Below are 13746 nucleotides of genomic sequence, written 5' to 3' on the forward strand. Positions count from 1 at the left end.
ATCAACCAGCTCAGCCAAGCAGCGCAGAGACTTCAGTAAAACTGGGCTCTTTGACCTGGTGAGCAGAGCTCATACAAAGGGAAATCATGTAGGGCAGGACTCATCAACAGACATGAATCTGTCCCTGTCACAGAAACCAAAATTGGCATTTTGTAGCCCCAAAGGACAGGCCTGATCTGGAATTGCATTGTAGCTTTCATTTAGAGCGTGTAGGATCTGATTTCTGTCTTCCTTATCCAACAAGACCTTAAACTTAAGTAGGCTGTTGTAATCTTTGGGGGCCTGTACTAGCTTTCCACTAATAGAAGCCAAGTTTTGAACACCAGGGGATGAAATGAGGTGAATGTAATTGTCTATCTATTTAGATACATGTATAAATTTTAGGGCATATGAAACCAAAAATGGGGCTGAGGGCACAGCAAGAACCTGTCTGAACTTAAAGGTAGGGCATGTACAGCGCTGGAGTTGAAGAAGAATCTTGAAGTGGCGTGTTCCTAAATATGAGTTTTAAGTTTTCATGGTTCAACAAGGCGCTAGGATGACGTACACTTAATATTAGACCACTTTTGCCTCAAAGCTCTCAGTGTGGCCACAGCCAAAGGGACTAGATGTCAAGAGGTGCAAACCACAACCATGTGAGATCCTGCAGCGCATCGTAAGGAAAGGAGGGGAGCTGGCTAATATTATTTTGACACCACTTCTTAGCACACAGCCCCTTGTGGGATGACATTCCTTAGCAATATGTCATGCTTGGGAGTAAAGGGAAGGAGGACTAACATCCTTGGACAACCATGTACCATTTCTCACCATCAGCTTTAGAAAGCTGTCTTCCAAAAAGCAACATACTTGAAGTCATCTTGTTTGTTTCCTTCTGAGGTTAGTCTTACAATGAGGGCAGTTCATCAACAGACCACTGATAAACCTATTATCAACACAAATAGTTCCTTTTTCTACTGCTGGAAGAAAGGCAGCAATCTCACTTCCCCAAATGAGCTGTACCACTGTGGCACTCCTTTGGGCCTGGCTTAGGGGTGCACCACAGGATTAATGGGATTTTCTACAGGTTTTGTACTATACAGATAGCACTTCACTTTTTTTGGCAATAGTGCACATGCTACTTTTCTAAACTGCCAATGTATTTTGCAAAAGCTAGAGCTCAGGTGGGAGTGTCCCAGTTTTCTGTACGAAAGCTGTAAGTCTTGAAGAAAATGAATGCATCTCTAAATACAAGAAATACAATTTCCTTTCTTCTTTCTTGTGAATTCTGACTGCTTTTCTGATGTTGGCACTTATAAGTAGACGACCCAGAGACTACATTTTGTGATCGAGCCTGATAGATGCAAATTCAAAAGGGCAGGCTGGAATGAAAAGAAATGTAGAAAAGCTGGAGGGAAAGGCATAGTTTCAGATGGTGACTGAGCTTCATTTCCTAACTTCTCTGCAATCCTCCTCTTTCACATCTCCTGGCCTTCTGCAACAAGGGGAAGAAAGAAATAAGTGACAGCGTTGAGTTTGTAGGAGGTACGAGCTCCACTTGAAGAGCCGTAATACATTGGCTGGTGTTCAAGGGTACGCTGGTAACTAGTAAACTGAGAAGTCTAGGAGCGTACACACTGTGTATTAACAACAGGCTTGGTGGAGGGCAGAGAAATCCTGCTGCTCCACGAGGCATGGTGGCCCCACACACAGCTGGCGTGCGGTGCCAGACACCTTGTGGCCTGCTTTAGCACGGGGGGCACCACAGGTGCCTCTGGCCCTGGCCTCTATGCCCACAGAGTCAGTCCCTCCGTGGGCAAAGGGCTGCCCATGGGAGGCTAAAATGTGCATCCCCTTCCTTCCTACATGGTCAAGGGGCTGCCCCCAGCCCCGGCAGCCTCGCCCTGATGCCCCCCGGCCCCCCTTGGGCTGGGGGCGCGGTGGGAGGGGCGGCCCGTCGGGGGGCTCCGGACACCCAGCACCCCCCCAGCTCCCCTTGGGGGAGCTGCTGTCGCCGGCTCCGACGGCCGGAGCGGTGTCAAACCGGCTTATACCCGAGGCGACCTGCCCCTAATCCTCGGCTCTTCCCCGGGGAGGGGGCGAGGAGCCCGGGGCGGCGCCTGGGGCCTGAGGGGGGGCCGGGGGAGAAAAGGGAGGAGCGGGGAAAGGAGGGGGGAAAAGAGGGGGGAGGAGGAGGAAGAGTGTCGGTGGGGACGTGCAGGGAGCCGGAGCTGCGGAGGCAGGAGGGAAGGGCTCTCCCCGGTGAGGTTTGGGCTACCTGCTGCGGGGGGGATGGAGGAGCACGGCCACCCGTACGGAGCCCGCAGCCCCGCCTGGGAGGAACTGGTAGGTACATGCATGCCTCGCAGCGCACAGGCATTTCCTACCCGCCTTCCTGCCCGCTTCCCTATTGTTCAGCAGGGCTGTCAGCCCTGTCCCCGCTTCCCCCGTCTTCCCTCCTGCCGGCCCGGAGCCCTGCCGGCTCCCAGGGAGCTCATCGGGGCGCCCTGCGCCTTCCCTCAACTTTACCGGGGGAAACGGGGCGGGGGGGAGCGGGGGGGGGGCACCGCTCGCCGCCTCCTTAGCACGGCAAAAGCACCGCGTGAATGGAAAGGGAGGAGGTTTTCAGAAAGAGACACTTTTAAAAATTCTCTTTTATTATCATTATTATTAAATTTTTGCAGCCAGGCCGTGGCAATTGTACAAGCAACGTGTATCAGCCGAGCTGGGCTCGCTTACGGCGAAGCGGAGCTGGGCTGGGGTGCCCCGGCGGTCACCTCGCCTCGCAGGGCACTGGCGAAGCGGGTGCCACCAAAGAGGGGTCCCCAAACTGGCCGGGAGGGAGCTGGGGTGGCTTTTGGGTTTGTTTGAGCAACTCAGAGACCCTGCTCCCAGCCCGAAGGAAATCATGTCACCGGCATCCTCAGTGGGCGATAAAATCAGATTTCCCTTCTCGGTGTCGTCTGGTCCCGCCGTTGGGTTTTTCTCCATTGTGCAAACACACGCACACACACTCACCAGGCAGGGAGGGCTAAAAATAGTCTTTGGGTGGCCACTCGGGAGATTACAGGCTACCCGAGAGGTCAAGGCTAGGCTGTCTCTGGCCCTGAACTTGGGGAGATGGCGTGAAGCACACACCCATGCCACTGCCAAGCTCCCCTTCGGATGGCTGTGCCTTTTTTTTTTTTTTTTTTTTTTTTTTTTTGTATCTTTATGAGCCCAGGGCTCCTGGGTTTACTTGTAAATCCAGTTTTAAACAGCAGCTCTGGGAGAGCCACACTTTGGCTGGCCCAGCCTGCTCACTCCCATCCCCGGGATACCCACGGGGAACTAAGATCACCCCTTTCCCCACTAGGATCTGTAGCCCCGTGCCCTCCCAAACACATTTTTTCTGGCCTCATTTTTGTTGTGAAGTTGAACATCCCCCTTCACTGCCCTCTGCAGTCCTCAGCCCCCGAAGCTGCTGCCGGAGATGCAGCTGTGATAGGGAAAACAGCTGTATGCGTGTTCCGGTAATATGGAGCTGACACCAAAAGGATCACGCAAAGGCAAACCCGAGATTTTTGCCTGGAGAGACGAAGACACCGTGGGAGGAAGGTGGCGAATCTGATTCCCCGCGAACGCGTTATCCTATTAAGCAGTGACATTTAAATTGGCTGCCGTCATCCGAAACTCAGATGAAACTCGGGAGGCAGATGGATTGCAGCCCCTCCGCTTGGAAATGCGGAGTCCTGGCTGAAGCATCCAAGCCCGCTTCCTACTGTGTGCACAGTTCAGATAAACAAGGAGCACATCTTTTTTCTTTCCTTTTTTTTTTTTTTTTTTTTTCTTTTCCCCTCAGTCTCCCCCTCCCCCAGTAAAGGACAGGATTTGGGTCATGTTTATCATTTCATTGCTGCATTTGTTCAGAGTACACACATGAATGCAGTTTTAAGGTTAACCACTGCACTAATTTCCTTTACAAGCCTCAAATTTCAGCTAAAGCACTCAGTCCTCTACCTGGTAACCTGCTGGTAAAATACAGAGTCTTTGTGGCAAAAGCCACATCGTTCTTCTTTGTATAGATTATCTGCTTTTAAGTGGGCTTTTTATTATAATGGGGACAAAGGGAGATTTAGCTGAAGAACTGCATGATAAGGAAAAAAAAAAAAAAAGTGTCCAGACCTCTCCTTAGCTCTCAAAACACAGAAAAAGAGCAACAGGAGAGGTGAAACTTTTGATTGCAGTTTTCAAATCTGTGCACGGTAATTACCTATGCAAATTGTCAGAAGTCATTTGGAAGCTCCTACAGCTGTCCTGAGAAATAACTGACCGACATTAAATGGAGCCGCAGCTTCTCCTTTGAAAATGTCAGGGTTGAAATTGTCTGTGTGAAATTTCAGACATCTATAAAATCCTCTCCTTAATTCACGGCTCACTTTTGAATGGACAACCTCTTCCTGACTTCAGTAAGAGTTGCATGAGGCCCTACATGATGTAGCTAAATAGAAGTAACAGAAAATTTAAGTGTATCATCCTGCACTTTTCAAAGGGAGATTCAGTTTTGTACTCAAAATATATTTAATATATGTTATAAAGTTCTATACCCTACTTTCATATTTTATATGAGGCCTGAGTCTTGACTTTACTTTTCACCTTGAAATCCATAGGTGCGTCCTAACACATTTTCAAAGCAGCTCTTTACTGTGCTGACCTCTGCTGTTTTACACCTTTTCAATCTGGAGCATACAAAACAGTTTTGTAACCTAGAGGTTGCTGAATGGTTTCAGCTACTCCTGAAACATAGACACTGCTGTAATACGAGCAAAGTAGTTACTCTCTTCAACAATGGTATGCATACATTTCGTTGTATTTTGGCTTCCCCTTTGGTAAGTAAGGAAGCCAAGTAAGAATAACATAGCTAACTTGATCTGCAGAGGGAGTGCAGACAGGCAGATCTGAAATTAATTTGCTCAGTATGGTGAGCCCGGTTAAAAACTGTAGTTTTCATTAGCCATCAAAATTAGGAAAAATTCAATTATATCTTTTAAATGGCATTGCCAGCCTGACACATACACCGTTATTTGTCCAGACCCCCTCAGAACAACCTTCTGATATGGAGAAAAAAACATATTGCCCTTCAGTTTCTAGATGCCAAAGTGACCTAGAGAAAAAGAGGTAAATATGCCTATTATGTCAGGAATCAATATTAGAGCTGGAATCATTTTCTGTTCCTGGAATCAAGAGATGCGTTAATCTGCATTAGAAACTATAATCTCCAGTGCAGCTGGAGTGTATGTGTATTTGGATTTTTTGTACATTGCATATGCTTTTTAGCGACGCATATGCTATTATCAGCACTGGAAGCTGTTCAGTTAAAACATTCTCACAGTGCATGTATTTACCCAGCACTTTGGAATTCGTTGAATATAAAGGGCAGATCATCTGCTGATATCAATTGCCGTAACCCAAATGATGTCAGTGGAGCTGTTTTGTATCAGTTGAGAATCTCCCTTTAAATGCCAACCTTTCTTGACTCTTTTCACTTGCTGTAGGCAGAACATTCAAGGAAATTATTAAGAAGCATGAAACTGAGGATGTTAAATGAAAGACATAATGTGTGCAATTATTGCATGTGTTTTTAAAGACTGCGTCTAGCCTTGTATTCTTCAAGAGCCTGACTCAGTGCTTACAGAAGTCTAGAGGATTTTACTGGTGCCATTTGTACCACAGTACTCATAGCTATATTCCCTGAGCTGAAATCTGCTATACTCTATTTCTCATATTGAGTCTGACATCAATCACTTGGGTAAGTCACTGCTGAGAGATGCAAGTGAGGGAAGTCAAGTTGGCAGTCCTTATTCAGGCAAAGTCCCACGGATATCTAAGGCGACTTCACCTGGGTAATGACTGGAACTAGACCCTGAGGATGCCTTTGAAAGGCAGAACTGGTCAAAACAGTGAGATCTTTAAAGCTGTCCCTGTGCACAGACAATACATAGATTTGTAGAAACACCCTTCTACACTAATGTGAGTGAATAACTCGAGTACTTTTCCCCACACATGCTTGGTTTTCTCTGTTTTGAGGCACTCTGAAAACACTAGCTGATGGCAGATTTTAGCACCTAGAATTTTAAAAATTCCACTACATACCTTGCAGAAACCATATCCACATCAAACTGTACTTGTGGGACATTTCCTGTGTCTGTAGATTTGGGTTGTTACTACTCAACTCTCCGCATGAAGTGACGAGAGAACATTTCCAGTACTTCAGTTCTGAAGTTTAGCAAGATATGATGAAAGAGACTCACTTTGAAGCGAAAGGCTGGTGCCCTCCCCCTTGTAACTGATTTTTTTTTTCTCCAGCCAGTGGAGAGGAACATGACAATGGGGTAGCCCAGGCAAGGACGTGTGACACCCCCTTCACAGTGCAGGAGCTAGGGTTGTTACTTATGAATGTGAACACAAGCTGGAGAACTGTATTTATTGCCCATTTCACCTACAGATACTCATTTAACAGGTTTTAGGTGTTTGACGAAAAAATCTGAGCTGTCTATACAGATATTTAAGGAGATCTGCAGCTCCTCCACTTACAGTACCACTCATTCGAGTGTGGCAGGTACTGTTACATTAAAAAATGCAAATGATTAACTTGTTTCTATTTTCCCCGTATATTATCTATTGTATGAGAAAATAATGCATTTACATCCATTGCTAAATTGTCCAATGTTTTATAAAATTCAAGATGAGTTTTTGAATTAGCTTGCAGCATAACAAAATGTAAAACTGGTTTGAAAACAAACCTGATTAGTCTTGTTCAGGAAAATAGCAATGCCATATATCTCTTATTCCAAAACTCCATCGGAAAGCTGGTTTTGGAAGTACACTTTAACCACTCACTGTTTGCAGGATCAAGGTGTAAATATTGAAGGAACAAGCAACAAAATTACATTTTATTCATTCATTCATTCATTCAAAAAATATATAAATATATATCACCCAAAGGTGCAAATTTTGGGTCACCAATAGGGTCAGCTTTATGATCATCCCAAGTTCAAACGTAATAATCCAAAATTACATATAATACCTCTCCTTTTCATCTTAATTTTGGAAGGTGGGTGAAATGTCTACTTGTCTACAATTTTGCATAGGATATTAGCCTTGTGACAGAGATACACAGCTGTCACATACACCATAATTTTGAATGCTGTTCTAGTATGGGAGCAAATTTAACAGTGATGGTGTTGTTCATCTAAGTGCTGTTTGATTCAGCTGGATTAAATGGAGCTAGTGAGTGTTGCAGGCATCCTATTAGCACTAAGTGTTCCTCAAATCACAGTCTCAATCCTATGCAGTACATGTTATCATTAATTAGCAAACCCGGTCTTGTCATCTACTTGCAACATTCAATTGTCATTTACCTTCAAAAGGCTCCGGTATTTGCAGTGAGTGAGCCATGTTCTAGTGCAATTCGCTATTTCTGAAGTTAAGGTGGTGAGAGAAGAGGAAGAAAGGCAGATGGAATGAACAAGTGTCTATAAACTTCTCTCTCAACCTTTTTTCTGAGCTGCATCGTAAATTAATTCAGTTGCACCCTTGCTCTTGCCAAAGTTTGATCTCATGGTTTCAAAAAAGGAGAAAGTGCTCTCTGTCTCATTCTTCACTCTCAGGTGAAGAATGAGACAAGATCGTCACACTTTAGTTTCACCATTAACCAATAAGGAAAACTTCATCTATTTTGAGATGTAATGCCAGTGGTAAGACTCGGGCCCTATAATATTCTAGTAATAAATGTAGGTAATACCATCAAAACTCCTTTAAAATATACCTTAATAGAAGCGATCCTACATAGAGAAGGGGCGTAGGACCTCGTTGGAAGTACCTGATGCAGTAACACAGAACCAAGACACAAAACCAGCAAGGCTTCATGAAAACATTTAATTTCACCTGCTATGAATAGGAGTCCCAGTAAAGGAAACAGGATATTCCAGTCTATGAAATTAAGCTTGCAGCAAAACATTTGCACTGTAGGATAGGTTCTATGTTTCGGTTTTGTTTCTCATCAGCTGCTTTGTGTTTAGGTACTGCGGCACTTGTACTAGCATATTAGAGATGTCAGTTCCCTTTCTAGAAATATAAATAGAATTGTGGGAATATAGAAGCCACAAGTATTGATTGCTTTCTTATGTTTAATCCAGTCCGTGCACTCGAGATCTGTGTATTTTATTTAGTATTGCTGTGATTTAAGTGCTTATTTTGAACACTGACTACATGCAAGCCACAATAATTTCCAGGTCCCACAATTTAGAACATGTGGTGACAATGCTAGATTGTGCGAGCTGCCAGGTTGGAGATTAAAAGGAAAAAGTGACCCTTTGTTTTTTTTTCCCCCAAAAGGCTACTCTTAAAGACAACAGTAACTGTAAAAAAAGGAAAAAGAAAATTAAAGGGTTACAAGGGAACACCTGGAAAGCAATCCATGCATTTGTCCAGTGGTTGAAAGATGCTGGTGGTGGTCACACACCTCCGTGCCATGGAGCGGACGAGGAGCCCGTTGTGCCAGAGGCCATACACCCCGTTCCAGGCTGCTGCCCGTACTCCCTGCAGCTTGCCCCATACTGTCCCCAAATTCGGAGCAGGACGGTTCCCTCTACTCGTGCAAGGAGGCAGGACGGTCACCACGTCCCACTTAGAGGCGACATATCCCCATTACGCCCGCTGCCTTCTTGGCAGAGTGATAGCGGGCGGCTGCTCTCCTTCTGGCACCCCTCTGCTCCACACACCTGGGCAGGTGCCTCAGCCCACCTCAGCCCACCCCTCAGCCATGAGGGGCAGCCACCACCAGTGTCCCTGGGGGAAAAGGGACCCTGGGGCCACCCGGCTGCGGGCTGGGGGGCGAGGCCGGCGGCGACCCCCACACGAAGGCACGGTGGCCGCCGCCACCTTCGCCCCTGAGGGCTCGCAGCGGCGGTGAGGGCGCGGGGGGCCGGGCCGGCGGAAGATGGCGGCCGGGCTGTCGGCGCCCGGCTCTTCCTCGGCTCGGTCCCCGCGGCCGCCTCCGTCCCCTCCCCTCTGCGCCGCCTCCTTCCCCACCCTCCCGTCCCTCCTCCTCCTCCTCCTCCTCCTCCTCCTCCCCGGGGAGGGGAGCGGCAGCGGCTGCCCTGGCTGAGCCGGGCTCGTGTGCTCTCTCTCGGCAGGAGTCCGGGAAGATGGCCGGGGCCGAGGCGGGGATGAGCGGCGCCGGCATCCAGCAGCAGCCCCAACACCCGGCGGCGGTGGGAGCGGCGGTGGGGGCAGCGGACGAGTCGTCGGACAGCGAAGGGGAGCACGAGGGCCCCCAAAAACTCATCCGCAAAGTGTCCACCTCGGGGCAGATCCGCAGCAAGGTAAAGGGGGGCGGCAGCCGGGGAGCCCCGCCGCCCCGGGGGCCACTTTGTCCGCCTCGGGGCAGCCCGGGGGCGGCCGCCGCATCCCAAGCGCATCCCTCTGCCCCCCGGAGCGGCGGGGGCGAGGCAGCTGCGCCTCTTCCTTCCTTCCCTCTCCCCTCCTCCCCGGCCAGCTGTTTTGGCCACATCTGTCCCCGGCTGGCAGGAAGCCCCCCGGGGCGGCGGGGCCGCGGGGCCGGAGGGGAAACCGCCTGCCAAAAGGCGGCCGGCAGCCGCCCCGCCTGCCTCCGGGGTGTGGGGGAAGCGGCGGCTGCCTCCCTCCAGCTCCTCTTCCTCGGCGGCATCCCGCCCTGCCCGGCTGCTCCTGCACCCCCGGAGCCCGGTCCCAGCCCGGTTTGGGGGCAGCAGAGAGGCGCAGGGGGCACGGGACGGCCCGCCCGGGGTGCGAAAGCCGCCGTGCGAGGCAGGGGCGGGCTGCGCTGCCTCCGGGCTGTAGGTGCGAGGGCGCCCAGCGGCTGTCAAAGTTGCACGGCGCGGCGCTCCGGGGCTGGCTCGGGCTGCTCGGGGCGTCCCCGGGGAATCGCCTGCTTAACTTTTCGGTGGCTGGCACGCTTACAGCGCTTTCCACACCCCTCAGCCCCGTGAGATCAACACGCACGTGTTTAGAAGCAGAAAAGTGACGAGACCTAACTTGCACAGGAGGATCCCATAACCTTCTGCAACCCGTGGTCCGCGTTCTGTGGATGCCCTGTTGGGGTTAGCTCAGGAACACGGGTGGTTTTTTTTTTTCCTAAGTATCAGTGGAGTCTGTTTTTAGGGACAGAGTGACTCCACACAGGCCCAGACAGATCGCACTTAGGGTTTGATTTCTACAGGTCATGTGTTGTTGCCTTTACCCAATAAAGTCAGTAAGGATCTGCTTGTGGATTCCTGCCGGTTTCTTGCTGTTCTTTCACCCTGCTTCACACGCTGCATCCCAAGTGCTGGCACCTTTCAACAAGAAACATTCGTTGTTTTATGGTAGCGTTATCCCATTATGCAAGGTGGAAAGCAATTTTTTCCAGAAACCTTCTAAACACAACGTGTCATCCCCCTTTGATTGCTAAATGTTAATTTTGCAGTTGCAGATGTTAGGCCTGGCTGAAGGGTTACTATAGTAAATAATATACAACTGTTACATTGTGTTGAAAACACAGCCAGGCACCAGGTTTCATCTTCAACACTGCTTCTGTGTGCTGGTCTTCAAAATGTTTTAAAAGTGACAGAACAGGATGCTTTTTCAACTGTAGTAGTGCTAAGTGTATTCAAGGGTTTGCTCTCTTAGAGATTGAAGCTTGTGTAAAGAAAATGTGGGGATTATGAATGTTACTGAAACAGTTTTGTGAGCGTGAAGTCCTGATGAATTCTTGCCAAGTGTTATGGGTTGGTGGGATATTCTGTAACTGAGGGCTGTGAATGAATGCCAAACTGTCATCTTCTGAAGTTTTAAGGCAACTCTGAAAGTGATGATTTTGCTTATCTTAGTTCTATTTTTGTGAATTGGATTTGTATAGGAAAAACTGGCTACTGGCATAACTGGTTAGTACCTCTTTCTAAAATGTTGCTTTCTGGTTGCAATTTACAATAATATGCAACCAAGACTATAAATAACTTTCCATTTAATTAAAAGTGATATATCTTTGTTAAAGATGAGACCCGGGTTAAATAATTCAGTAGCACTTTATTTTATAACTCACGATGCATTATTTAAAAGTAGCTATATTTAGACAGACAACTCCCATTTAGTTTAAGGGTGTTGTATGTTTGCTGTTGTAGTAGTTGGTGATCAGTGGTTACATGAAACCACTAGAGCAAGGAACATCAGGGAACTGCTCTTTTACCCAGCTAGTCCCTTTCATTCAAATTAGATTTGTTAAGCTTCACTTACTCTGTGAATGTGTTTGTAAGCTAAGGTTTTAATTAAATGGATGGGGTTTGTCTTACAGCTAAGAATAGACTTTTGAAAGAACCCAAAACATGTATATTACATTTATCATTGATGTTCGTGGGCCATTTAACACAGAGCTATTTTTCTCTGGAGGTTGCTTATATACTTACTTGAAACATTTCAGCAACGTGGTATTGATTCCTTAGCGTAGAACAGTACCAAAAAGTCTCTGCTGGTAATTGTTTTTATTTTACTTAAGGAAGATGTTATTTTTAGATGTTTTGGTACAGTTGATCATTTGTGAAAGCTACCATATGGTGATTCTTTGCAGACAGAACCCTTCAGTAGTGGATTTTTTTTTTTTTAGCATCTATATAATAAGATTTAGCAAAAGCATGTAGAAGAGCAAAACCTTTTCCCCGGCGTAAAAATAGGTTTGTTGATCTCTAACACCTGTAGTGCTCAAAGTGAGTTTTGAAGCTTTGCCCTCTTCTTCCTAAGTGCAAACAATTAATTACTTGGCCAAGGGGGTGCAGAGAGTGAAAAACAGAATGGGAAAATGGAAAGAAAGAATTTGTAAGTACACTGAAGTTCAGTGCTTGTATATGATATGCTAATCACGTGCTTACTGTTCTGCTTAGAAATCTGTTGTCCAATTTTGCCACCACTTGCTCAAATTGAACAGTTAGTTCCTCTGCAAATGGCTTGGTTGATTTCAGTGTAACTGTTTTTACAGTAAATCATTGCTAGAAAAGGATGGATGGTAGGCTGGACATTTATGTAACTTCTATTCTTGTTGTATTTTAATGTATCTCTACTTATTCCTCACATTTTAGAGGCATGTCTTGTGTCAAAATAAGGCCATTATTTATTTCCCTGATACAGAAAACCTGAAGATCAACATGTTTTAGTTGCTGCAAAACCAAGGAGGAGACAATAAGTTGCAGCACAAGGGACTAAACTGTTCTGTGGGACAACACCTTGCTTGTATCTAGGAGCTGTTCACTCCAGCCGCATATGTGTTTATGGAGTGATACTGTGGCAGTAGGGGAGCCAGGACCGAAATTAATTAGCACTTCTACAAGATTAAAGCCAGCATCTTTGAACCTTATCCTGGAAGCTGTTGCATCTGTGGAGCACATATGTGTTCCCTGGAGGAAATGCAACAGAACAAACAGGTGGCAAGTACCCTGTGAAGCTGAGCAGTTTTGAGCCGAAATCCCAAAGGGAGAGTGGTGAAACAATTCTTGATTTCATTGTGTCTACCCACACCTTCTTCCTTTCTGTGAGACCTCTGTGTTTAGTATGTAAGAAGTGTCTTGGTAAAAACTGCTTTTGAAGTATGTTTTATTTTTATAAGGATGTTGGAAAACTGTAGTCGATCTTGAAGCAGTACATATAATGATGTACAAGCAGTGTTATATTGGGGATTTAAACTGTGGAAAGTTCTCCTTGCATCTGCATTAAATATGTCTTCTTAACTTTTAAAGATGCTGGTTTAGACAGTGCTGGTGCCTTTCTTAAATGAAACAGATGATTTCATTTTTTGGGGGCTGCAGTATCAAAACCCTGCCTGTCATCATCTAGGTTCTAGTTTCTTTAAAGTTAATTGCCGTAGCGCAAAGTACACTTCTTAAAAAGATGGTCTTGTTTTAGTTCTTTATCGCTGGAACCTGTCGAGACAGGAAGGTTCAAATTAGAGCTGACACTTTTTTTTTTCCTCTCCCTGCTCATCTTGGGAGCAAGCACAAGAAAACAGATGAAGTGATCCCTGGATGCTTGGAAGCATAGCAGTTAGAAGAGTATGGTTATAGCTCCTACTCCTGTCTTGAGTACTCTGCTAAAAAGTGGGTATGAAGAATAACACTTTCATTGCTGACCTGGCTTCCTACTGAGATGGGTCCATGTGCAGTTAATGGGAAAGCTCTGCTGGATACGTGTTTTGCTCTCGAATCTGCTATTGGGTATCTGGCCTGTGTTTATTTTTGGATGAAGCAGACATTCTGGAGCAGAAAGCATGAATCAGGAAATGTAAGAAAATAGGGTGTATTTAGCGAGATAAAGGCACTTGCAGCATATCAGAGAATGCTTTCTTCACCTCCTTCACCCTAAGTGGTTTTGTTTGCTTGTTTGTTTGAAATAATGAAATTACCATAGTGTGGGAGCTTTTCTGAAGCACGGCTATGTTATAATTAGTAGAAACGATACAGTGCTATTTAGTTCAATTGCAAGAGTTGCTACTAGAATTAACTTGTCTGGGGCCTTAATATATTTTTTTAGATATCCTAAATCATTACGGAGTAATAAAAGTAAATTAATTAAATTCCCACTGTGTTTTTATTGGCCTTAGTGGATAACACCAGCCATTTAGGAACTGAGCCTTCAAAAAGTTTCTAAACTCTTCCATATGGTGACATTTCGCAGTGCCAAGTCCCAGTAGTCACTTCCTGTTTGTTTCTGGTATACATTTCTCTCCGA

At 46.3% G+C, this 13746-nt stretch overlaps 1 protein-coding gene across 2 annotated transcripts in view; it reads left to right on the forward strand.

The window, feature by feature from the left end:
* The first annotated feature begins 2168 nt into the window (after positions 1 to 2168).
* DGKH (diacylglycerol kinase eta) overlaps positions 2169 to 13746 on the forward strand; it is a 175537-nt gene continuing 163959 nt past the window's right edge. For both annotated transcript variants that reach the window (XM_035322150.1, XM_035322158.1), the window contains exons 1-2: positions 2169 to 2322; positions 9153 to 9341. In XM_035322150.1, the coding sequence (XP_035178041.1) occupies positions 2269 to 2322; positions 9153 to 9341 (243 nt within the window). In that variant the 5' untranslated portion in view covers positions 2169 to 2268. The remainder of the gene's footprint in view (positions 2323 to 9152; positions 9342 to 13746) is intronic.

Source organism: Oxyura jamaicensis, chromosome 1 (genome assembly GCF_011077185.1).
Source record: "Oxyura jamaicensis isolate SHBP4307 breed ruddy duck chromosome 1, BPBGC_Ojam_1.0, whole genome shotgun sequence".
NCBI classification, from domain to species: domain Eukaryota; kingdom Metazoa; phylum Chordata; class Aves; order Anseriformes; family Anatidae; genus Oxyura; species Oxyura jamaicensis.